The sequence below is a fragment of the Capricornis sumatraensis genome, chromosome 6, assembly GCF_032405125.1.
Source record: "Capricornis sumatraensis isolate serow.1 chromosome 6, serow.2, whole genome shotgun sequence".
NCBI classification, from domain to species: domain Eukaryota; kingdom Metazoa; phylum Chordata; class Mammalia; order Artiodactyla; family Bovidae; genus Capricornis; species Capricornis sumatraensis.
This window is the reverse complement of record NC_091074.1, coordinates 79,069,383-79,096,592: the sequence shown is the minus strand read 5'-3', so window position 1 is coordinate 79,096,592 and position 27,210 is coordinate 79,069,383. Positions and strand designations below refer to the sequence as shown.

Sequence of the window (27,210 nt, the reverse complement as noted above, 5' to 3'; positions counted from 1 at the left end):
GCCACAATGCCTTGTTCTTTCCCATTATACACTATTATTTAGTTGCCTAACTACCTCTCCCTACAGGGGCTTCCCTGGTGGCTCAGATGGTCAAGAATCTGCCTGCAAAGTGGGAGACCCAGGTTTTATCCCTGGATCAGGAAGATTCCCCTGGAGAAGGGAATGGCTATCCACCCCAGTATTCTTGCTTGGAGAATTCCATGGACAGAGGAGCCTGGCAAACACTTATAACTGCCTAACTGCCAGGTAAGTAGCTCTAGGAAAGCGTAAACACGGGAACTATACTGTTTTTCCATGGTTGTATTCTTGAAGTTAGAGCAGTGCCTGGCACACTGTAGGAGCCCAGTGAATATTTGTTAGCTGAATGAGTAGAAAGAATGGGACCATTCACATCATTTGGGTTCTATAGTGGGGAGCACAGATGGAAGACTGGGAACAACACTTACTCTTCTTCTTCTGTTGAATAAATCCACAGAACATTCCAACCTGAAAAGCACCTATTCTATTTCTATTCACAGTCCTGTGCCATCTTGGAGGAGCAGAAAGATCCATTTATTTCTTTCTTTGTAACAGGTAACTATGTATCCAGTAGAAAATTGAAAAGATAAAAAAGTCCATACAGTGAATATAAGTTTCCATCCATCACACTCCCTCCTTCATCCTCCTCCTCTCCCCCTCCCTACCCCAATCCCCAGACAATTAGTTACTGCTACCGTCCCTGGATGAGAAATCTCTTTACAGACTGAAAAACTAAGGCAATCGGCGGTTAAGCAACACGTGTAGTCTGTGGAAGATAATTTTACCAAGCCAGTGTTTAAGGAACAAAACGCACCCAGGGGTCCTCAAGCCCCCGCCACAGCCCGAGTCCTCTGGAGCCCCTAAGCCAACGCTTGAGGGTCGCGGGCCAGGGCAACACCTCGGAAGCAAGCGGCAGCGGAAGGGTTAACGCGCCGAGCGCCCCCACCCCCGCCCCCCCGAACGCCTCTTCCGGGCAGAGGGGGCGGGGCCAACGTCACTTCCTGGAGACTGGTTGAATCCGGAAGCGATCTCCCAGGGCTGAGTTGCAGCTGAGGACCCCGGTGGCAGGGCAGGGTTCGGGATCATGAGTTGGTGAGTGAGGCCAGACGGCGGGAACAGCTGGAGCCCCCAGCCCGCAATGCGCTTTGCCCTGCGTCCGTCCGAGTTGTGTCCCTTGGTCCCTGCTGCTCGCGGACCCTTCACCCCAGAGCAGGGCCCGACTGGCCCGGGATCTAGGGTCGTTCAAGGGGCCTTGCTCAGGTGCTTGCCGGCAGGCTTCATCTCTCTGCAGGCCTCATCGGGAGGTGAGGCGTGGGATCCCTTTAGCGTCGGATCTTGGCGTTTGTTTTCTGACTTTGTTCCAAGGAGCCGGTCCCGTCCGTCTTCTCTCGACAACGTGAAGGGAGGGACTCTCCTGTTAACCTCCTTTTCTAGATATCCGTTGAGAAATATCTCCTTTTCTTCCTTCGTGAGCGTCTCTCCACCGCTGCCAGGTGGCCCTCACTCTGACAATCTGAGCCCAGTTCACGAATCTAAACCCCTTGCTTTCAGAAGAGTAACCTTTGCCCCACTTAGTCTTCAAGAGACAAACCGTGCTTCTTTTTTTGGAAGATGCCAGAATTACACAGCACCCTGTCAGTACAGTATCAGACCAGTTTTCATCGTTTCCAGGGCCATTACCCCCTCATTGCTTTCCCTGTTAGCATAAGTAAGTGTAAGTGTTATGGGAAGGATCAAGCCAAGAGAAGAGAAGGGAGGGAGTCTCAAGAGTAGAGTCACAACTAAAGAGCTGGCCGGTGCGTTGCTATGAACCTGTCTGATGATAAACACTTGATATCGTTCAATGGTTGATTTCTTTTGTAAAACTCAATTTGCTTGAAGGACCTTACCCTTGGGCCCAAGGGCCTGCATATTCACAACTCCAAACCCCACCAACACAATAGGTGTTGAATAGGTCTGAATGCACTGCTCCTCCCCTCGCCCACCGCTCCCTCCCCCCCCCCACCAGAGAGGTACAGGATGAATCAATCCTTTTGGAATCCAGGTTCTGTTAGTATAGGTAATCATCTTCGCCACTGTCTTCTCAGAGTCTAGTCTGTTTCTTTACCAAAAGTACACGACGATAGCGAGTTATGAATGAACAAAGATGGTAGAATATTCTTCAGGAAGGCTCTTGCAGGCTCACATTTGGCCATCTGTGGAAACTAAGTTCTGGCCACAAGCAGCTGATGTCATTCAGTGTAAAGGACAGCTCTGTAGTGTAAAAGTAAGCCATTTCTACCTACACCCCTTGCTTGTTAGATGAAGATTGACAAATGTAAGACAATCAGCGCCAGCACGCAGAGGGCAGCCCGGAGCAATCCCCTAACAAGCCCTAGCAGGAGCTGCTCCTTTTCCCTTCACCTTTGCTCCGGGAGGCCGATAGGGGGCTGGAGCCTTAAAAAGCTGATTTTTCCATCTTGTTATAACCTAATCAGTGACGGGCAAAGTGGCAATCCTTCAGTTCCACTTCCTAGAGGAATTGCTTCCTTAAAGGGTCAACCAGGGTCCCCTTTCTTTGTGAGATGGATGTCTTCTTACCTGCTGCATCTTGAATCTTTGGAGTTCTCTTGCCTAATTTTCTCAAAGTGAAAAACAGACAGTACAGGTGCTTTACATTGCTTACACTGGCATTTACAATTCTTAAGAGTGAATCGATCTTTTTTTCACAAATCAGGGGAGGAGCAGAGCAGAGACCACTGAAGCCAAAGGATTCTCTAGGTGATTTGAGATGCACTGTTTCCACCTGTCTCACAGAAACCTTTTTTTCCTGCAAAAACTAGTAGCCTATTTCCTAAAGCCTTTCAGGCTGGAGAGAATTGAAATTGACAAGTAACTGTCCAGCCAAAGCTGAGATTTTATCCAGTAGAATTAATTTACCAGTACACACCCGTCTTGGCTCCTCCTTGGACTGAGGGTCACAACCAAAAGGGTAGCTTTGTCCCTCAAAGCTGAGGTTCCTTTCTCTTCCTCCTTAGAGGGCTTCTACGTCATCTCTTGCGTGGACCCTGACCCTCTCTCCCTGAGAGGGGAACAGCACCGGCGCCTGGGCACACAATCACACTCAGTTCCTGGCTCAATGGCTGGCAAGAGGACCAGGGCTGGATCCTTCTGATTCACTCCTGGAGTGGTTTTCCTGCTCCCAGAATGAATCCATCCATTCATCTGCGACTGGAATTCTCAGTGGGGGAAGAGACCAGAGTGACGTAGAGCCGTCATGGGAGGCTGATGCCCAAGGTCAAGTTCATCAAGCACATAGGATATGCCAGCCATCATTGAATAAGGCCTAGGGGCACGCAGCCCTTAGTCCCCAGAGGGCAACCATTGTTCTGGGCTAGACTGGGCTTTCAAAATGTCACAGTGAGAAATGTCCAATATTGGTGCCCTTTGCACACTGTGGACTTTGCATGAAGAGTGAGAGCCCTTTGTTCTCTGCTTCCTCAGTGCATGCGGCCCGCCCACTGCCTGTTTGTTTAGTGGGCCCTTGCTGCTTTCCTGCACCATCCACCGATCTGCCTTTCAGCAAGGTGGCCAAGTGGTGGGCCCTGCTCTGAGGAAGGCATTTGATGTTCACATATCAGATCACAGATCTACCTCTTGGCCCTAAGCCAAGTGCTTCTCTTTCCCCTCCCCTTCTCCATCACTCCCTCTCTTCCTGGGTGTGTGTGTGTCTTTATTATGATGTGGAGGAAGAATTAAGTAGTTTTAAGGATAGTGGCTTTAATCTTACTCATCTGTCTTCCTTGGAACCACACACCTTGACAATGATGTTAGGCTTCAACGACAAGGAAAAAGGAGCACTGCTGAAGGAAATCGGCCTGTACCTAGAGGCTCAGGAGTTTGACTCAGAAGACAGGAAATTAAAATCAGCACAAATAAACTTGGTAGGAGTTGGTGTGCTGAGTTCAGGCTCTGGTTCCCTCATTCACAGTATGGCCTGGTCAGGCACTTGATCTTTCTCTGTCTTGTTTTCTCCATTGTATACTTTCAACTGACACTTTGTCACCCAGATCTGCTGTGAAAAGAATGGAAACCCTGCAGATCTGATTTTTTGTGTTTGTGATTCTTCTGGGCTTTTCTACCTCTCTCTGCCCCCTTAAACATTGGTATTCCTCAGGGAACATCTTTTTTTACACCTTGTTCTCACCCTGTACCCTCCCCATCATCTTCAGGATAAAGCCCTAACTCCGTGCCATGTCTGATAAGGCCCTTCTGGATCTGGATATCCCCCTTCACTCCTGCGTCCACAGTTTTCCTGGTCTCTTGCGCCCCTGCTCCTCTCTACCCACTGCCCCTTCTGCCCAAAATGCTTTCCTCCCTGTGCCCCACCATCCTCCAGGCCAGCATCCGCTCATCCTTTGAGTCAGGGCAGGGCTTCCCTGGTGGTCCTGCCTGCCAATGCAGGGGACAAGGATTTGATCCATGGTCCAGGAAGATCCCACATGCCTCAAGGGAACTAAGCCCGTGTGCCACAGCCACTGAGCCTGTGCACCCTAGAATTCATGCTCTGCAACAAGAGAAAGCACCGACATGAGAAGCCTGTGCAGCCCAACTAGAGGGTAGCCCCGATGCAACAACAAATGCCCAGCCTAGCCAAAAGTAAAAAAAAATCAGGGCAGGTTTCACCTCCTCTGAGGGTCTTCCCTAAATGGCCCCTGCACACCCTGCCAAGCTGAGTGGGGTGCCCCTCCTCTGGCCCTCATTAGCATCTATACTTGAATTGCTGGCTTTTCAGTCAGCCCACTAGATGATGAGTTATTGAAAACAGTTGTCTCTTGGCCACCATAGTAGCCTTAGCACTGTCCCCGGCAATCCGTAAATGTTGACTAAATGTGTGAATGAGGACTGTATTCCCATATACTGACTTGCCTTCGCTCAGGAAAAATGTAAGATAAAAATGTGCAAAAGCTACTCTACGAACTGAAAAGGGTCTAAGTATGCTGTCATTAACATGAAGAAGTGGCTTCCCAGTCTACTCTGTCTGTCCTCTCCTTTGCCTTCCCTACCCACTCCCACCCTTAACTCCTTTATTCTCCAGCTCCACAGCGCTTCTCATACAGTTCTCCCCCACTCTCCACATATCGTAAACATGTGCCTCTCACACAGTAAAGTCCCCGAGAGCAGGATCTATGGCTTCTCCATCTGTGTGTGCACATGGTGTGTGGCACATAGTGGATACCTAATCAGTAATTGTCAAATGGATTGGATGGAATGTAAAGGAAGGACAGTAAACTGCTGGGTCAGAGGGAGACATCCATTCAATCGCAAACATTTTCTCAGGGGAGGCTCTTTTCCCTCTGGCACTACCATTGCTATCTTACATTCTTACAGTACTTTCAACGTTGCAAATTATGTTCCCATCCATTATCTGATAGCATCCCTGCGTCTACCCTTTGAGGTTTGCAGTTCAGGTCTGATTATCTCCCTTCAGCAACTTATCTGAATTCATTCACCTCACAGAGCTGGAACTGAAGCCTGAGAATTCCCACGCTTGAACAGGAACATTAGGAAAGGGGAAGACCATCCCCAAGTTGACTGGATCCCAGAGGAAGGTGTCTGACTTTGTCAGCTGATTAACATGAGCAGGTTGGTAGTGAATTATAGGAAGTGACCGGTCTTCACACATTAAGTGACAGAGGAAGTCCCATGTCCTGCAGACCTTCAGGTATTCTGGGCTATCTTGGTTCCTTCCTACTATGGGGCCTCCCTGCTGGGGTAGCCTTACCACTCACTTCTGTGACTTTGGACAGGCCAGCCTCTCCCCAAGCTTCTTCCTCCTCTACAAAGAGCCATATGCTCAGTTTTGTCTGACTTTTTGCGGCCCCATGGACTGTAGCCTGCCAGGCTCCTCTGTCCATGGGATTCTCCAGGCAAGAATACTAGAACAGGTTGCTATTTCCTCCTGCAGAGGATCTTCCAGACACAGGGATCAATCCTTCATCTCCTATGTCTCCTGCATTGGCAGGCGGATTTTTTACCACTAATGCCACCTGGGAAGCCCATAAAGAGCATAGCAGTGCCCATTGAGGAGCCCACGGGATTCTGTATTCAACATTGTTTTGTGCACAGGTATAAAACTCTACTTTCGGCCATTTGTAACAAGAGGGAAAGGGAGTTTTTCCTGATTTGGGAGCAGTTTGAAAGAGTCAAGTATCTTGAGTCCCACAGCTTCTTAGTCAAAGGCATTTTCTTATATTGGGTTGGCCAAGAAGTTCATTCAGGTTTTCCTATAACATCTTGTGGAAAAACCTGAGCAAACCTTTTGGCCAACTCGATTATTCTACTCTAAGTAAATGGATTGAGGTAGCTTTCAGATTGGCAGTTAAACTATTAGAGTTGTTGTCCCAAAACCATTAGCCTGGTGGCTGATCTACTAAATAGAGCCCAGTGTAGTTTGTTGCACATAGATAGAGCTCAATGAATCTTGGTTGATTTAACATATATCAAGCACTAAACATTGGGGGACATTCCAAAGGCTTTAAGAATCTATCCTTGCCTTCATCTGGTGTATGAAAAGGGCCAGGGGTTCACAGGAATGACAGCGGATCACTAAACGTCCATGTAGCATCATCACGAAAGACATCAAGCAGAGAATGTGACTGTAACTCAACGCTGACTTAGTGAGCGTATCCTATTGCAGTGGGGAACGACAGAGCGGGGTGTACAGGTTGGAAAAGTGGTGTGAGAAAAGTGCATGGAGATGGAATGCTTCTAGAGTGTTGGGGGCAGGCAGTCGGGAGGCCAGCTTGTATTTAATAAATAGTGATTCGGGTAGAAGCTTCATGGATGGGAGCTGGCACTCTGGTTGGGGCCCTACTGTAAGCGCTTTCAGTGCCATGCTGAGGAATTGAAATCAAGCCTAGGCTTTTGAAAATTGCAGGTTTTTGAGCAGGGAAATGGCAGGGCAAAAGCAATGATTTTTGTCAGGTTAATTCGGCAGTGGTCTGCAGGACAATTCAGAAGCGAAAGAATGGAGATGTGGGTAGGGCAACTTGGACAGTGGCTTCTGAAATTTTTTGACCACAGTTTGCAGTTAGAAATGCCTTTGATGTCAACACACACACACTTGAAATTAGTTTCACATTGGATGTGTGTGTGATGCACTCAGATATTTTCTATTATGTTCTATTTTGGTTTTTAAAGAAAGACCCACTTCATTGCTTTCATGACTGATTTTGATAGATGTTTACAGTGGAATGACATGCAGTAGTGTAAATGATCAGTGAGTGATGGGTCTTCTACACAAGACCCAGAGTTTATTACGAATATTCAGACTAGAAGCTTCTACCTGTGACTTCAGCCTGGTCAAGATAGTGCTGTTTGTTTATTTGGTTCTTTGTCATAGGTTATAAGAAGAAATACAGAAGGGGCTGCTGTAAAGAACATTGGTTGGTTCTGTATAAGAATTTATTCCGTAGATTTGGAAACTGTCAACCACTTAATAGAAAAGAGAACCAGGTGGACAAAAGCCTCAGCCAAGATTTTCCATGTATTAGTTATCAAAGAAGGACTCCCCTGGTGGTCCAGTGGTTAAGACTTCAAGTTCCAATGCAGGGAGTGCAGGTTCAATCCCTGGTCCGGGAGCTAAGATCCCACAGGGCTTGGGGCCGAAAAACCCAAAACATAAAACAGAAGCAATATTGTAACAAATTCAATAAAGACTTTAAAAAATGATCCACATTAAAAAAAAAAAAAAGGTCCACATAAAAAAAATAATAATAATATTCAAGGGGAGATTAAACCAACAGTGAGAAATGAGATGCCATTTCACAGCTATTGGACTGGCCAAAGATACGGTAAATTTCGTCTAGCAATGCCAGGTGTCTGAGGAAGCAGTGGGAACTACAGCCACTGCATGGGGTGGGGGCGGGGAATTGACATGACCACTGGGAGGTTTTGCAGCTCCGCACGCAGTCAGAGTTGGGCCTACCCCTCACCCAGTTAACCTTTCACACCTGTGCAGCAGGAGGCCTACGGCAGAAATGCCCCTGCTGCATTGTTTGCATTAATAGATGTCCAGACTCTGAAGAATGGGAAAATAAAACAGTTTATCGTTACATAGTAAAATAAGCTGTAGTCAAAATGAATGAAGTCATGTGTGTCTCAGAAACATCATGCTAGACATAAAGTTTCCACATGGTACATTTAATGTTGTACTATTTGTATAAAGTTTGTGTGTGCTAAGTCACTTTAGTCATGTTAGACTCTGCACCCCTGTGGGGAGCTGCTTTTTCTCATTTTTTTGTGATTATACAACTCTGCCCCATAGGGGAGCTTTTTTACACCAAGCTCCTCTGTCCATGGGATTTTCCAGGCGAGAATACTGGAGTGGGTTGCCATGCCCTCCTCCAGGGGATCTCCCCGACCCAGGGATTGAACCCACGTCTCTTACGTCTCCTTCATTGGCAGGCGGGTTCTTTACCACTAGTGCCACCTGGAAAGCCCAGCACATATTTGTATAAAGTTTAGACCTGTGAAACAGTACTGTGTTGTGCTGATGGATTCAAATTTATGAAGTGAAAATATGGGAATAGTACACCCTGAATTCAGGGTAGTGGTTATGTCGAGGATAATGGGGTGGGGAGAAGGAAATGGGATCAGGTTGGAAAACCCCAGGAGCTTCAGCAGTATCTGTGCTATTGTATAGATTGAAGGATAAGACCTGAAGCAAGTGTGGCTCAGTGTTAGAGTTTCACATTGCTCCGTGGTAGATACATGAGTATTTATTATACATGGGCCAGAATTTTTTGTTTCCAATATTTCTGTAACTATTTTCATGCCTCGCCTGACCAGCATCATGGCTAGGGCTGACCTCATAGCAAAAGAATCATTGCCTCCTGTGACCAAAAGCTGGGGATGACCAAGAGAGGGGAGCCTACAGGTGGATGTCCATCCCAGCCTTCCTCTCACTTCTCGGGACCAGACCTTCAACAGAGAATAGGACCTGACAGAGTAAAAGCGCTTTTAAGATTCCTGGTTGGTGAAGGACAGGAGTGAGAATGAGATCAGAGCTAGTGCCTCAGCTCATCTGGTGCTTCTCAGAGTCTCTGCATCTCAGCCTCCATGAGCCCATCAGAGTGGAGGTCAGGCCAAAGAAGACTTAGCTCTGGCTTGTCCAGTAAGCAGAACAAACATTGCACCTCTAAGTGCCTTATGTTCCCCTTTTATAAAATGGGAAAACCTTTTTTTTAAATGTGTGTTAAATATTAGGAGTTTCTTAAAGAGAGGCAAAAAAAAAAAAAAAAAAAGTCCAAGCCACCTCCCCGAATTGCCTTCCTTACTCTCTCTTCTTGATCTTCAGATGTTCCAAAAGTCTCCAGACTTCTGTCACAAATCCTTTTAGTGATCAGGAGGAAGTCACCACTCAATTGTAAGCAAATATATCAACTTGATCCTGGTAGTGGCGATTATGTTATGGGACTGCTGGGTGCTCCCCAAACAGAAAACAACCATTTCGGGTCTCCTGACCATACTTAACCTCTGTGTAACTCTGTGCAAGTCCCCCATCTAGGCCTCAGTTTGATTAGCATCATCAGGATACCACCAACCTCATCTTTATGACAGATATGGGCTGCTTATTATAGGTCGGGAACTATTGTAAAGAGTAAACTCATTTAGCTTTCACAGCCGCCCTATACGATAGCTATATTATGATCCTATTTTATAGACAGGAAAATTGAGACACAGGAAAATTAAGTCACTTGTCAAGTCTCACAGCTGGCAGTTGGCAAAGCCAGATCTTGAACCCAGGCAGCCTGGATCCAGAGTCCATCCCCTCACACAGTGTGCCGTCTCTTGAGTGAAATACGGGAGGGCAGCACTTTGAATGAACTGACGTAGCGGAAGCAGTGAGCACAGAAACTGGCAATAGTAGATGCTCAGTAAATGGCCTCTTTATTGGATGAACTCACTCCACACTCTGTGATTCATTCTGCCTTTCCTTTCAGAGGTCAGCCCCAGGAGCGTGGGGAAGGAGGGATCACAGCTGAGCTGGGCGATCATGCTGGTCCAAGCAGTGAATCGGCCAAGTCACAGAGTCATGCCTTTTATTTTTAAACACACACACACCTCCTCGGTCCAGTGGCAAGTGAGGGTGGTGTCCTCTGTGCTCTGGTTTGGGATCCAGCTAATTTAGGGGAAGGACTGAGGTGGGGCTGGAGAGGCTGTGGTCGTAGGCACTGGAAACTGGTTGTTCATAGCTCAGGCCATTTGTCTTTCTGATGGGGTCTCTCGCGTCCTTGCTCTGACTGAACTTTCCTTGGCCCCAGGCATTGTGGCCAGCTGGCCCTTCAGAGAAGATGGCATCCCTTGAGCAGCTGCTCCTCCGGAGCCAGCTGACTCCCTGTAAGCCCTGCCCTGGCCCCGGCCTGCTGTTTCCTCTCTCTCATGGTCAAGGTGGTGGTAGCCTTGGTGGGGGCCTCAGACCAGAGCCAGCAGCGACCCGAGAATAGAGTGACAGAGGGCTGGGGGGGGAGGGGCTCGTCCTCCCAGCCTGCAGAAGCTGCTGCCTTTCGCCCACCTTCCTGCTCTTGCCGAGACGGTGACTCAGGCCCAGACCACTCCCTGGGGAGCCAGGATTTCAGCCACTATCAACTGCCTCCTACTCTCTGCTCAGCCTTCCCTCTCCCCACCATCCCGAACTCTGATCTTTGCTCAGCTGGAGATATCTGGAAGATGGTGGGGTGGGGGTAGACTGAATCATTCCAGGGTTCTCTCCACCCCCGGCCGGGGCCTAGGCCCATTCAGGCTCCATAGAAACAAATCCAGGAGGCCCAGTGAAGGCCAGGGAGAAGGACGTAGGTTTTAGCTTCTTTCAGCTCTTCTTGGTGTTGGACTAGAGGACACTCCAAAGAAGGCAGGGCTTGAGAGATGAGCTGGGGTGACCAGGGGGATCCCCACCCAGCTGCCATCTGGGGCTGCCTCTCAGTCTCTGCCTCTGCTGTGGAGGGGGTGGGGAAACAAAAGATTGAAAAACCCAGCAAATTGAAAAGGCACAAGAGCCGGTTTTGTAAATAGACATTACACAAGAGCAGGAGTTTTTTGGGAAAGGTTTTACTGAGACAGAATTAGCCAACTGGCATCCTGCTGCTAATAGAGATATTTACTGTTTGAAAAGTATATTTGTAGCTTTGGAGAACATCCTGTTGACTTTTCTTTATTGTGAAAGAAAATAGAACCCTTTCCCCCCCTCTTCCCCTTTCCCTCTGTACACATAGAACTTTTTTTCTTTTTTTTTTCTTTTTTGAGGTGGGGCTGGCTGGGGGTTGGAGAAGGGCAAGGCTGAGAGAAATGTTTTCTCCATTTTGTCCCCGAGACCAAAATATTTCTTCCCCTGCCCTCTGATGCTCGTATTTATGGAATGGCAAGGAGAACCAAGTAAGGAAGCCCACTCCCTGGGTCGGGAGCTCACAGCCTTTCTGATAGCTCCAGAGTTTAGAGGTTCTCTGGGGAGCAAGCCCCATCTCCTCTCTGGACCTCTCCTGACCGCCCCCCTCCCCACCTCCACGCCCGATTCCAAGGGGAGAGCTGTGAGGACAAGGAGGAGGAGAACAGAAGTCTGGAAGCCCAGTGAGCCCCTCATCCCAGAGCCCCAGCTATGCCAGGGCAGCAGTGCCCTCAAGAGATGCTGCCGTGCTGCCACTCTTGCTGCTTCTGAGGACATCCCTGTGGAGGCCTTGAACCACAGGGTGAAATCCAGAGGTCAAGGAGGCGAAGAGGCTGAAGAGTCAGTTGCCTTAAAGTTGCTTTGCTCTCTCTCCACCCTTTACTACTTCAGCGGCAGAGAATCTGATCCTTCCATCAGACCACCTGCCCAAGTTCTCTGGCTCTTCCTCTGGCAGAGCAGAGCACATTTGCCCTTTGGCAGCCTGAGAAGAAACCCAGGAGACTCTTCTCCTTTCACATTTCCTCTCAGGCTCTTGAGAATGTGTTTCCTTGACCCATACGCTGCTAACTTGGCCAGGCTTTACTGCCAGCGCCAAAGGCCAGCTCTGTTCTCTCGGTCTCCACTGAATGTACTTTGCCTTGACCCCAGCTGGTGCTTGTGGCTGGTGATGCCTTTTTAGGTTTTTATTACAACTAGATAAGGATTGGGAGACCAAGGACAATGATACTACCTTTCTTTGTTCTGTATATAGCCTGATCTAAGAGTAGCTTTTTTCAGGAGCCCTAAATTAGAGTGTGCTATTTGATAGGGCCCTGAGGGCAATGGTCTCATTTTACTCATTCATTTAGTCATTCATTACCTGCTTAATATGTGTATGAAACCAGACTATAAGCTCCACGAAATCATAGAATGAGTCTGCCTTGTTCATCCTGAGATCCCTAATCCTCACATAGTACTAGGCATGAAGGATACCCTTAATACATAGTCACCGGCTGTTCATTCAGTAAAAGGTTGAGAATAGTGCTGTGCCTAGTACAGCACTTGCAGGAGATGCACAGAAGCATAAGTCAAGAGTCCCGACCCTTGAGGTGCTTCTGTGTTGTAATGAGAAAACAAGATGTGTACACATCAGAGTTAATTAACCTATACTTTTTACCAAATAGAGCTTACTTCAGTAATGAAAGGATGGCTCATTCTGGAGACATGCGTTCACACAGTTCATCACAGCACAAGGTCATAGGCGAACCAACTGGTCAGTTAATGCATGCTGAAAAGGCATTGATATAATTCAAAAGTCCAATCTTTATATCTTTCAGTAAACTGGAAACTGAAAAATATTTCCTTACTGTTATTGGATTGGCCAAAATGTTCTTTCAGGCTTTTCTACTATCATACAGAAAAAACCTAAATGAACTTTTTGGCCAACCCAATGGGAGGCTTCTTGGCTGAAACCAGGAGCCTTCTTCTTGTTCTACAGCAGAAGATTAAACTCAGAGATTCTTACTAAAGTCAGAAGCATCATTTTCTGCAATTTCTAGCCAATGCCATAATACAAGACAATAAATAGATATTAAATATTGGGGAAGAAGAAAATCTTACAGTTATTTTTAAATTATATGACTATTTGGAAAATCTAGTTAGTTAGTTTTTTCTTGCCAGCCAAATTTCTTGGGCTTTTAAGACTAGGTTAAATATATAGGTGTGGTGACTGGTTGTGGGGTAAATATTTAACATCCCATAGCTTTCCTGTGTACCAGGAAGATGAAGTGAAAAAGAGAATCCATTCGTAGCATAACCAAAATATAAAATTCCATGGAGTGCACCTAAGACATGTAGGGCAAAAAATTTCACCAGTAAGTGTTCTTTGGGATGTTAATATTTAACAAAATAAATGTAGCAGACCTATATGAAAAAACTCTTAAGGCCAAAGGAAGTGATAAAAAGACTTGAATGACTGGAAAGAAATGTTTTGGCCCTAAATGAACAAACCTAATATAGATAAAGATGTAAGTTCTTCATAAGTTAATTTATAAATATAATGTATTTTCACTTCATGGCAAATAGATGGGGAAACAGTAGAAACAGTGACAGAATTTATTTTTGGGGGGCTTCAAAATCACTTTATTTTTTTAGGGCTCCAAATAGTCATATCATTTAAAAATAACTGTAAGATATTCCTCTTCTTCCCCAATATTTAATATCTATTTATTGTCTTATGGCATTGGCTAGAAATTGCAGAAAATGATGCTTCTGACTTTAGTAAGAATCTCTGAGTTTAATCTTCTGGTGACTGTAGTCATGAAATTAAAAGACGCTTGCTCCTTGGAAGAAAAGTTATGACCAACCTAGACAGCATATTAAAAAGCAGAGACATTACTCTGCCAACTATGGTCCGTCCAGTCAAAGCTATGGTTTTTCCAGTAGTCATGTATGGATGGATGTGAGAGCTGGACTATAAAGAAAGCTGAGCGCCGAAGCATGGATGCTTTTGAACTGTGGTGTTGGAGAAGACTTAAGAGTCCCTTGGACTGCAAGAACATCCAACCAGTCCATCCTAAAGGAAATCAGTCCTGAATATTCATTGGAAGGACCGATGCCACTCCGATACTTTGGCCACCTGATGTGAAGAACTAACTCATTTGGAAAGACCCTGTGCTGGGAAAGATTGAAGGCAGGAGGAAAAGGGGACGACAGAGGATGAGATGGTTGGATGGCGTCACTGACTCAGTGGACATGAGTTTGAGTAAACTCCAGGAGTTGGTGATGGACAGGGAGGCCTGGGGTCGCAAAGAGTCAGACACGACTGAGCAACTGAACTGAATTGAATATATTTTCAGTAATAAATATCCTGATTTAGAAGGGAGGATACAGCACATGATTTTGAATTTCATCTTAAATCTGAAAACAAAACAAAATAGCCAAGAAATTACCTAAAAAAGAAATGTAATGAGAAAGATTTGAGTTTTTATAAACCTAAATAATTAAGTCTGTGTTCGAAAGAGAGTGGACCTACTTGTGGTATAGAGTGGAAATGTTTAACGCTAATAAAATGATTTTTCAAAGATAGATTAATTTTTGCGGGGGGACTTCCCTGGTGGTCCAGTGGTTAAGACTTTGCCTTCCAATGCAGGGGATACAGGTTCGATCCCTGGTTGGGGAGCTGTGATCCCTCATGGCCAATGTAAAACAGAAACAATATTGTAACAAATTCAATAAAGACTTTAAAAATGGTCATTTAAAACAAAAATCTTTAAAAATATATATATTTTAAAGATTATTTTTTAAAATCACGTTAAAGCAACTGGCTAACCACACACTCAAACTCTACATGGAGTAAAGATTTAAATATAAAAAACAAACCACTAAAATTCATTTGGAAATTCAAGGGACACAGAATAGCCAAAACAGTCAGCAAGGAAATTCAAAGTTGGAGGACTTACTCTTCCCAATCTCAAAACTTACTATAAAGCAACAGTAATTAAGACAGTGTAGTACTAGCATTAGGATAGATATGCAAATCAATGGAGTAGAATAGAGTCCAGAAATAAACCTTTACATTGATGGTCTGTTGATTTTTAACAAGGATGTCAGGACAGTTCTACGGAAAAGGAAAGTCTTTTCAACCAACAATATTGAGATAACCGCATGGCCCCATGCAAAACAATGAAGTAGGACCCTTACTACACTATGTACTAAAGTTAGAAAGGATCAAAGACCTAAACATAAGAGCTGAAACTAGAATGCTCTAAGTAAAGAAAACATAAATGTGAATCTTCCTGACCTTGGATTTGGCAAAGAATTCTTAGATACAAAAACCAAAACCACAAACAACAAAAGAAAACATAGATTTGGCTATTTCAAAATCTAAAACTTTAATTCTTCAAAGGACACCATGAAGAAAGTAGAAAAAAATAAATCACAAATGACAGAAAATATTTGCAAAACATATCTGATTAGGGACTTGTACCCAGAGTATATAAAGAACTCTTATAACTCAACAGTTAAAAGAACATCAAGTTTTTAAATGGGCTAACAATTTGAATGGATGTTTCCTCCAGAGAAGATACACAAATGACTAATAAACACCAAAAAAGATGCTCAACATCATACTCATACATGCCGCAACATGGCTAATCCTTGAAAACATTTTGCTCAGTGAAAGAAGCCAACACAAAAGGCCACATGTTATATAATTCTATTTATGTGAAATATCCAGAATATGCAAATCCTTAGAGACTGAAAGTGTCTTTCTGCTACACTACAAAATAGTTCAGTTCAGTCGCTCAGTCGTGTCTGACTCTTTGCGACCCCATGAACCATAGCACGCCAGGCCTCCCTGTCCATCACCTACTCCCAGAGTCCATCCAAACCCTTGTCCACTGAGTCAGTGATGCCATCCAACCATCTCGTCCTCTGTTGTCCCCTTCTCCTCCTGCCCTCAATCTTTCCCGGCATCAGGGTCTTTTCAAATGAGTCAGCTCTTTGCATCAGGTGGCCAAAGTATTGGAGTTTCAGCTTCAAAATCAGTCCTTCCAATGGACACCCAGGACTGATCTCCTTTAGGATGGACTGGTTGGATTTCCTTGCAGTCCAATGGACTCTCAAAAGTCTTCTCCAACACCACAGTTCAAAAGCATCCATGCTTCGGCGCTCAGCTTTCTTTATAGTCCAACTCTCACATCCATACATGACCGCTGGAAAAACCATTGCCCTGACTGGACAGACTTTTGTTGACAAAGTAATATCTCTGCTTTTTAATATGCTGTCTAGGTTGGTCATACTTTCCTTCCAAGGAGTAAGTGTCTTTTAATTTCATGGCTGCATTCACCATCTGCAGTGATTTTGGAGCCCAGAAAAATAGTCACACACTGTTTCCCCATCTATTTGCCGTGAAGTGATGGGACTGGATGCCATGATCTTAGTTTTCTGAATGTTGAGCTTTAAATGATGAATGACTGCTAATAGATACAGGGTTTCCTTTTGGGTGATAAAAATGTTCTAAAATTAGTTAGTGGTGGGAATTCTCTGGCAATCCAGTGGTTAGGACTCTGCTTTCACTGCCAAGGGTGCAGGTTCAATCCCTGGTCTGGGAACTAAGATCCCACAAGCTGCACCGCATGGCCAGAAATAAAATTAGTGATGAGAGTTGTACAAGTCTGTGAATATACCCAAAACACCAAATTGTACACTTATAAAAGAATGAATCTTATAGTATGTGAATATCATCTCATAAAGTTGTTATTTAAGATTAATAAAGCAGGTTCTGAGTAGAGGTGACAGGTTGTGGGATTTGTGAGAGAGAAACTAGGTATATATAGTATAATATAATGTATCTATATATATAGCACATTATACATTATACTGTGTAATATTATGCATCTAGTTTTATCTCCCTTACAAATCCTACAAGAAACACAGTGAGGTGATTTTTTTAAAATCATGAATCTACAAATTCAAGGAAAATAGAGACATCAACAACACTTGGTTTTCATTTGTTTCTATGCATATTTTTATTTCTTTTTTTATTTCTTCTGTGATTTGTTGGTTATTCAGAAGCGTGTTGTTCAGCCTCCATATGTTGGAATTTTTAATAGTTTTTTTTTTCCTGTAATTGACATCTAATCTTACTGCATTGTGATCAGAAAAGATGCTTGGAATGATTTCAACTTTTTTGAATTTACCAAGGCTAGATTTATGGCCCAGGATGTGATCTATCCTGGAGAAGGTTCCGTGTGCACTTAAAAAAAAGGTGAAATTCATTGTTTTGGTGTGAAATGTCCTATAGACATCAATTAGGTCTAACTGGTCCATTGTATCATTTAAAGTTTGTGTTTCCTTGCTAATTTTCTGTTTAGTTGATCTGTTCATAGGTGTGAGTGGGGTATTAAAGTCTCCCCCTATTGTGTTATTGTTAATTTCCCCTTTCATACTTGTTAGCATTTGCCTTACATATTGCGGTGCTCCTATGTTGGGTGCATATATATTTATAATTGTTATATCTTCTTCTTGGAGTGATCCTTTTATCATTATGTAGTCTCCTTCTTTGACTCTTTTCACAGCCTTTATTTCAAAGTCTGTTTTATCTGATATGAGTACTGCTACACCTACTTTCTTTTGGTCTCCATTTGCGTGCAATATCTTTTTCCAGCCCTTCACTTTCAGTCTGTATGTGTCCCTTGTTTTGTGGTGGGTCTCTTGGAGACAGCATATATGGGGTCTTGTTTTTGTATCCATTCAGCCAGTCTTTGTCTTTTGGTTGGGGCATTCAACCCATTTACATTTAAGGTAGTTATTGATAAGTATGATCCCATTGCCATTTACTTTGTTGTTTGGGGTTCAAGTTTATACATCTTTTCTGTTTCCTGTCTTGCAAAAAAAAAAAAAGACCCTATTTTTAAAGCAAACTTCATATATATATTTTTATAATCTTTGTGATTTTGTTTTGTTTGTTTTTTAAATATTGTATTTTTGAGAGTCTAACCTCTACTCTAGAGTTTTAATCTTTGCTTTTTGGTATTTGTTATCAACAACACTTGGGGTTTAGAATGCAGTTACATTGAGTAATGGACTTTGCATTTCCCAGGAAGCCAGATCATGAACTGGCATTCAGGAAAACCAAGAACTTCCATCATAAAATCCTCAAAGGTTCAGGAATTGGTGGCCCTGGACACCTCTAGAAGTGAAGCGAAGCCAAACACTCAGGTTAGGAAGACTGGTTGAAAGCTGCCTATGAAAAAGTTGAGTCCTACCATCTCCTCCCCAGGTCCATTTCCCCAGAGACTGTCCCCACCTCACCCTAGCAGAAGAATGAAAGGGCTGCACCCTGAAGAGTGTGAAGCAGAGAGTTTCTCTACAGGGGCACACAAAAGTGGATTTACTGTGTGAAACTAATAAAGCCTCAACTTCAGGGCCCCTTGCTTACATGGACTTTGTCCAGGGCCCTGGTAGGAAACCTAGCCATGTGTGCAAATAATCCTATTTCCATAAACTTCGGAAATGTATTTATACTGCACTCAGTTAAGAATACCTCTGCCTTCCTTTCTTCCATTTTCTTTTTTTCTTTTTTATTTTTTTAGTACAGTTGATTTACAATGTTGTGTTAGTTTCTGCTGTAGAGCAAAGTGAATCAGTTATACAAATACTTGTATCCATTCTTTTTTAAATTCTGTTTCCATGTAGGTTGTGTGTGTAGGTTCCCATGTAGGTCAGTCACGTCCAACTCTTTGCAACCCCATGGACTATGGCTCACCAGGCTCCTCTGTCCATGGGATTTTTCAGGCAAAAATACTGGAGTGGGTTGTCATTTCCTTTTCAGGGGATCTTCCCAACCAGGGATCAAACCTGAGTCTCCTGCATCTCCTGAATTGGCAGGCAGGTTTTTTGTTTTCTTTTTTTTTAACACTGAGCCCCTGTGAGGCCCCCCCTTACACATTATTACAGAGTATTGAGTAGAGTTCCCTGTGCTACACATTAAGTCCTTATTGCTTAGTTATCTATTTTATATATAGTAGTATGTATATGTCAGTCCCAAACTCCCAATTTATTCCTCCCTGATCTTTTTACCTTGGTGACCATAAGTTTGTTTTCTACATCTGACTCAGTTTCTATTTTGTAAAAGGTTCATCTGTACCATTTTTTTAGATTCCACATAAAAGCGGTATCATATGATGTTTGTCTTTGTGTGACTTCACTCAGTAGTACAATCTCTAGGTCCTCCTTTTTCTTCTATATACTCCTCTTCATGTCAGGCAGCTTTAGAGTAGCCTAGACCTTTTTTGAGATGGGACAGGATTGGGGTGGGGGGATGTTGAATTGAAAGTTTGCTGTTTTGACTTCAATTTGTAAGGAGATTTTTGGAAATCTTTAATAAACCAAGTGACAAATTATAGACTCCTAAGTTGGAAATATACAAAGGATATACCTTTTTTGGACATCTTCAAATTTATTTTATAGTTAAAAGAAAAATTCGATTAAAATAAAACACAAAACAAGTGACCGGGGGGGGGGGGGGGTGGGCAATGGAATCATAGATATTATCCTGAAATCAAGTAAAGTGTAACAAAACAATGTCACATTGTACCGAAAGCTAGCAATTCATTAAGAGAATAGATCAGTTTTAAATAGAAGTGATGATTATTTGATAATCCAGCTAATGAGGAGGAGCAAATCATATGAACATGTTGCTAAAACATTTAAATTTCTAATGGATTTAACATGAAAGACATAACAAAGAAAACATAAAACTCATGGTATGCCCTCCTACAAGGACATCAGTGACAAGCCAGTTTCTCTCATTAATTCAGAGAGCATTTAAGATTAGTCATTGTACAAGAAAATCTGAAATGTGCCCTGAAATCTTACAGTTTACTTATGAAAGAAACATGAGATTTTCATAAATTTTACAACAGTCCTAAAATTTATATTATATTTATATGTTTCCAGTAAGCTGCATAAAAAAGCTTTTCTAAACTGTCAGTAATAGAAAACAAATTTCAATCAACGCCACTGGAAAAAAGGCTGAATTATCTTTCTTTTCTCTCTAAGAAAATGATTTATCAAGTCTGTGTCATATGAAGAGGCAATCATAGACTATGTAGCCGGAAAAAAAAGTAGAGAAGTAAATATAAAGGTGTGTCGGGCTCGCTCAGTCGTGTCCGACTCTTCGAGACCCCATGGACTGCAGCCCACTGGGCTCCTCCGTCCATGGGATTTTCCAGGCAATAGTCCTGGAGTGGATTGGCATTTCCTTCTCCAGGGGATCTTCCCAACCCAGGGATCAAACCTGGGTCTCCCACATTGTAGACAGATGCTCTACAGTCTGAGCCACCAGGGAAGTCCCATGTTACCAGTAGGCTGCATAAAAAAGCTTTTCTAAACTGTCAGTAATAGAAAACAAATCTCAATCAATGCCACTGGGAAAAAGGCTGAATTATCTTTCTTTTTTCCTCTAAGAAAATGATTTATCAAGTCTGTGTCATATGAAGAGGCAATCATAGACTATGCAGCCAAAAAAAAAAATGTAGAGAAGTAAATATAAAGGTGTGTCAGGCAGATGATTAATAAAAATATTAGGTTATTCTTGATTTTCTGATGTTCATGTTATTTGTCAGGTTTTATAACTTGTAATTTATGATGCTCTTTCTCTGTCTAAATAAACATTCACTATCAGACCTATTTTTACATTTGCAGCTTTGCAATCTCTTTCTGTAAAAGGGCATGCAGAATTGTGTACTCTTCAGGACTACAACACCTAGACCCGCTTCAGGCGCAGGTGCGGGTAGGACTTCACAGGCGACGAAGTGGGTGAATGCATATGGAGTGCTGACACACCCCTTCCCCACGTGCACACACACACGGCCTCGTCTGCTCCCTGCGACCCCAGAACAGTGAGCTAGGTCTTTATATCCAGTGCATGGGAGTGGAAGAATCGTCTCTAGGGAATTTCACCTCCCTCAGAGAAAAGATCAGCTACTGACATCAAGGATCCCCTATAAGACTTCTCAGCCAGATCATCCTACACAATAGGCAGACACTATTCATGTACTCACAGCTGCCTTTTGGGTCCTAGTCATATATTCGAGAAGATAACCAAGTACTTTTCATCCAAGGGACATATTTAGTGTGAAAAACGGAGACTAAAACAAACCAAAAAAGCAACTTGAAGGGAAACTGAGACTCTAAAGGAAGAGGAAGCTCTTTTCAAAGCTCTCATTGAAAGTTTCAGATAAAGCATCTGATAAGTAAAAACAGGTTACTCTTTTTTTGAAAAGACATCCTGAAAATTAAGAAGAGCTGTTGAAATGAAAAACGTGATAGCAGAAATGCAAATCTCTTTAGAAATATTAAAAAGTAAGGAAACATTGAGGAAAAAAAAAGAGAAATTAGAGGACCAACCAAGGTCAGCACCAGAATTATTTCAGAAATTTTTTTAAAAGGCAAACAGAAAATGGGAGTGGGTCATCAACAACAAAGTCTCCTTTAATCCAAGAACTAAAGATTATAAATGGCCAACTTAACAGAGTCCTGTGAATACCCCAGCACAATGGATAAAAACACCACAAGGTACATTGTTGTGAAATTCTGCACTGCAGAGGACGCACATCTGATCCTCAAAGCTTGCATGAAGAGAATAAAAAGCAGATCCCATGCAAAGGTTTGGGAATCCGAGTGGCTTCAGACTTCACCACCTAAAAGGTACTGGGAAAAGAGAAGCCAAGGAACCAGTGCCTTTGAGATTCTGGAAGTCATTCCCAGCCTATAATTCTATACCCAGTCCAAGTAACTATAGCGTGAGGATAGGGTAAAAAGAGTTTGGGTTGTACCATCTCAAAAATGATCTCCAGGACTTCGTTGGTGGTTCAGTGGCTAAGACTCCACACTCCCAATGCAGAGGACCCGGGTTCAATCCCTGGTCAGAGAACTAGATTCCACATGCTTCAACTAAGACCTGGCACAACCAAATAAATATATATTTTTAAAAATGATCTCCCTTACACTTTGTCCACCCAAATGAGGACTAAACCAAGAAAGGAAGACTCAGAGTCCAGGTGGAGAAGCTCCTAGGAGAGAGGCCAAAGAAATCCCTGTGAAGATGGTGATGGGAGAGCCCAGGAGAGGCAGTCCATCCAGACTAGGTTCAAAGCTCCAGTAGAGACTTTCAGGAAGGGAAGGTGATAGAATACCTAATACAAGGGAATGTACTGAGTAGATTTAGACAATTGAGAGAGGATTAGGGCTCAACATAGAAAATTAAGCATGTGAAAGTAAAAACTATTTTTAGGGAAACTTATGCAGTGTTCGGAGTTCTGTATTGCTGTGTAACAGATTACCTCCCTCCCCACCCAACCACCAACAGTGCCTCCCAACAATACCAGTTTCAGATTGTCAGGAATTTGGGAGTGGCTCGGCTGGGGAGTTTGGCTTGGGAACTCTGCTGTCTCCTGAAGATTTGGCTGAGGCTGAACAGTCTGCTGGCTGCCACATGCAGGAAGGAAAACAAATCACATTATGTTCCTAATAGTGTATTTCATATGAATCTAACCAGATCACAGTATAACTCTGTTGAGAAGACAGAGTTGCAAATATGCCTTTGGTAATAGGGGTGAAGACCCAAAAGAGGTGCATGTGTTTGTTTAGTTAAATCTTCTTCCACGATAAAAAGTCAATAGCTAGGGCCTGAAACCTAATAATCACTGAGGGGCAATGCTTACATTTTCTATTTAAAGATGCAAAGGTACATATCAAAAAACAACAACAAAAAAAGAACAGCCAAGTTAGAAGTGCTCATCTCAAGCAATTGAGATTGGGGAGCCTAGAACCTAATGTTTTGCCTAGCAAACATTGTTCCCTTGTTAAACAGTGCACATGTATAGCTTTAATAAGAGCAAAGCTTAAAGAGGAAATCATAAAAGTAATAAATCTAGATGAATTTTTCTGTGTTGGGGTGGAGGAGGCAGGTCTTTGTAGGATATCAAAAGAAGAAATCGTAAAGGAAAAAGATAGACTTGGTCATTTTGGCTTCATACTAATTAAAACCCTCTGTCCGTTAAATACACACACACATGTATAAAATGTAGAGGAAAACAGTAAGCCAGGAAAAGAATCCTGATACACTGTCCAAAGCCCTGGTAGCAAAATAGAAACTATTTCAGTCCTTTAAAAATATATAAACTGTTTCAATCTGTCTCAGGATCCATTTGGCAAGTGAATCAAAACCTTGAACCTGCAGGTATCCTTTGACCCAACAATTCCAACTAATTGTAACTAATCCTTGATGTGCCCAAAGATTTAGCCATTCCTTTTCATTTTGAAGAGAAGAAAAACTTGAAGCAGTTGAAATGAACAGTAAGTGAGCGATGTGAGTACAAAAAGAAAACTAGTGGTACAGTTGATTAATGAAATACTAGTTAGCTCTTAAAAGGCAGGCTAATTATTATACAGAGTGAAGTCAGAAAACAAATGTCATATTTTAACACATACATATGCAATCTAGAAAGATGGTGCTGATGAATGTAGAAAGATGGTGCAGGGCAGCAATGGAGATGCTGATGTAGAGAACAGACTTATGAACCCAGGAGGAGGGAAAGATGAGGATGAATGGAGACAGAAGCATAGAAACATACATTACCATATGTAAAATAGATAGCCAGTGGGAATCTGATGAATGACTTGGAACTCAAACTAAGGCTCTGCAACAACCTAGAGGGGTAGGATGGGGTGGGAGGGAGGTTCAGAGGGAGAGAATATATGTATACCTATCACTGATTCATGTTGATGTGTGGCAGAAACCAATAGAATATTGTAAAGCAGTTATCCTTTAATTAAAAACAAATAATATAAATTAATTAAAAATAAATAATAAAAAAAGAAAAAGGCCAATGAAAACTAAGTTGGCATATAAAAACACTCCTGATATATGGTCCCTTTATTTTTTAAAAGTTGTGTAAGTAATGCATCTACTGTATACATGTGCACACTCATGTACACTGAGATTTAGGTGGTACTTTTTCTCTGGGATTTTGTGTGTTTGTATCTGTGTTGTGTTCTTCATAGTTTTCAACACTGATCAGGTGTTATTTTTATAGTCAAGAAAAAAAGTAAATTTTTTCTTAAGTTTATTTGAGAAATAGGGAAAGTGCAAAGAAGAGAACAGTAATCATATTCCCACCACCCGGAATTAACTACTAACATTTGGCATATCTGCTTCAAGCTTTGTTTTGTTTTGTGTTTTGTTTTTTTTTTTCCTGCAAATGTTAAAATATAATTAACAGCAAAACACTAACCTTGGTTGTCTTTTGATAGGAGACTGGGGGCTGTTTGGGTTTTTTTTCTTTTTCTCCTCTTTCTGTCTCTTTTTTCTCTCTAGGCTTTTCTGTATTTCTTAAGTTTTCTCTGATGAGCATGTTTTACTTTTTAAAGAGATGAAATGTAATCAACTGTAAAAGGTAGAATATTTTAAAATGCCAAATAAAGTCATCAACATTTCAAAGAAGGTCAGCAAAAGTTTGAGACTCAGAACAGCTTTGATGAAACCAAGAGAACGGAAGGGTTCCCTGTGGGTGAAATGGCTATATGTCCCAGTTGCCCCAAGTTTTATACCTTTAGTCCTGATGAAATTGTAAATAATAGTGTTGATGCTAAAAAAAAAAAAAAAACGGACATCCCACTTTGGGACAGGGATTTAGGATTTGGGGAATAAATGAACAGCCGCTTGGCTGAGTCAGGGTGGTAGTTGCATTGGCTGAAAGAGAAAGGAAGCTAAAAGGCAGAGCGAGACCGTATTAAGAGGCACAGTGACTACTGGTTTCGGAAGTCCCTTCACCAGTTCCAGGGCTGCTGCAGGAAATGTACACAATGAGCATCTTGTTGTCCAGAAAGCAAGGAAGTACTAAACAAAACACACACACACTGATGTGGGTGTGTCAAAAGGACACAGGAGCCAACTAAAGGAGCTCCCAAAGCTGGAACAGTTGGAAGAACAAATAAAGTAGTATTGGGTTATAAATCATATAAAATAAATATGCATTTATACAAATGACTGAATAAATAAATAAACGAAGAACAGAATTCTCCCGTGCAGAATCCCAAATGACTTGTGCCAATACTCTGCCCTCCAGGAGGTGGAGTATAACTCCTCCTTAAGTATGGACTGTTCCATAGTGGCTTCCTTCCAAAGAGGGGAGGGGGCGTACCAGGGCGTGGGGGTGGGAAGTGACCATAGAGGGGAGAATCCCGAGAAACCCTGCTTCAGCCCAGTGACCGAGGCTCACATCAACCGTAAGAAGTCATGCTGAGAGACTTCCCTGGCAGTCCAGTGGTTCAGACTGCGCCTTCCAGTGCAGGGGGTGCAAGTTGGATCCCTGCTTGGGGAGCTAAGATCCTACATGCCTCGAGGCCAAAAAAAAAAAAAGCAAAACATAGATCAGAAGCAATATTGTTTACAAAGTCAGTAAAGAATTTTTAGAAAATTCCAGTGGTAAGTTGTTTGTTTTTTTTTTTTTTCTTCAAAAAGTCACATTGATAGCTCAAACCCCCCACAACCCGTAACCCCAATCCAGTCATGAGAAAAAGAGCAGACAAACCCCAGCTAAGGGACCGTCCATAGAATACCTGACCAGCACTCCTGAAAATGGTCAGGGTCATCAGAAAACAGGGAAGGTCTGAGAAAAGATCAAGAGGAGGCTAAGGAGACTTAACAACTAAACGGAATGCAGCAGCCTGGCTAGGATCCTGAACTTCAAAAGGACCTGAGGTCAAAACTAAGGGAATCTGAGTAAAGCACAGACTTTGATATCTCAGGATTGGCTTCTTAATTGTAATAAATATACCATGCAACTGTAAGAGGTTAATAATAAGGGAAACTGGGTGTGGAATATATGGAGTTAGGGACTGTCTTCACAATTGTTCTGTAAACCTAAAACTTTTAAAATTAAAAGTAACTTTTTTTTTTAAAAGAAAAGCATTCTTCAGGCAGGGAGATCGCTTTTGAAGAGGTGAACTGAAACCTGATCAGAATTGAATGATAAAGTTCTAGGTGATTGTCAGTTGCTGACAGTGAGATTACAGAGACCTGGCTCCATCTACACGGTGCATGTAGCCTCTCATTTGTGTAGAAGCACCCCTTTCAGCACCAGTCTCCTGATAACAGGGTCCTCTTTTCGTGTCCTGTCTCATAACCATGAACCCTTTGTAAAATCCATAGTATTTTAAGATGAGGTATTGTGGTCAGATGGTTTTTCATAATTTCTTCAAATACATGTGAAGGAATGTGTTCGTGTGAAAGAGTATTACACTCTGAGAAGCCGAGAGAAATATGGACAAATCGAGGCCCTGACAGTTTGTTCTGCGTCCTGTCGTTGCATGACCCTGGGCCCGTCACTGCGCCCCGCCATATCTCCTTCTCCATCCACCAAATGAGAGGGTTGAACTGGAAAAATTTCTATGGTAACTCGCAGCTCTAAAAATACTGTGATTCTAAATTAAGATTTAGAGAGAAAGAGGCTGTGGCACCACAAATAATGGAACCGAGGTTCCTAATTCCTTTGTCTCTAGTTGGCGGTGATGTGTGTGTGTGTTAGCTGCTCAGTCACGTCCGACTCTTGCAGCCCCATGCACTGTAGCGTGCATGTAGGCTCCTCCGTCCATGGGACTTCCCAGGCAAGAATACTGGAGTGGGTTGCCATTCGCTTCTCCAGGGGATCTTCCCAACCCAGGGATGGAACCCGGGTCTCCCGCACAGCAGGCGGGTACTTTACCATCGGAGCCACCGGGGAGGTAGTAGTACCAGACGCCAAGCTAGAATCACTTTGACGGCTGCTCCGAGTCATGTTTGGAATTCTCATCCTGCTCCCCACATTCTTGGAAGGGAAACTCAGTGTAGAATTCAGGTTTTAGATAAGCTGAAAGGACCACCTAGTCCAACTCCTTTGTTTTATAGTTTGTCTAAGAAACTAGTCAGAGGCAGAGACCAAGGTTTCTGATTCCTGGTCTCGAGCTTTTTATAGGCCTTATGCTTGCCACAGAGCGGGATCAGTCCTTTTGCAATGCCACCAGGACCTCATTTGCACTGTTACCAAAATGATCCTTGAAGGCAGTGTCTCACTGTCCAAAACCATTGTGTCAATCAGGGGAAAAGTAACGGGGGAGGGGGGGGAGGGGGAGGAGTCTAAGGCTCTCCCCTTAACCTGTCTTCTTCAGGTCTGAGAAAAGGAAGTAGCAATTTCATTTTTTTCCCTTTGCTTTTCGGTTCCATCGCTTCCCTTTCCCTG

General features: G+C 43.0%; 1 protein-coding gene across 1 annotated transcript in view; it reads left to right on the top strand.

Moving 5' to 3' along the window:
* Positions 1 to 1,003: 1,003 nt before the first annotated feature.
* Positions 1,004 to 27,210, top strand: part of BIN3 (bridging integrator 3) — a 50,686-nt gene continuing 24,479 nt past the window's right edge. The window contains exon 1 of the mRNA XM_068974304.1: positions 1,004 to 1,110. Coding sequence (XP_068830405.1) covers positions 1,103 to 1,110 — 8 coding nt within the window. The 5' untranslated portion in view covers positions 1,004 to 1,102. The remainder of the gene's footprint in view (positions 1,111 to 27,210) is intronic.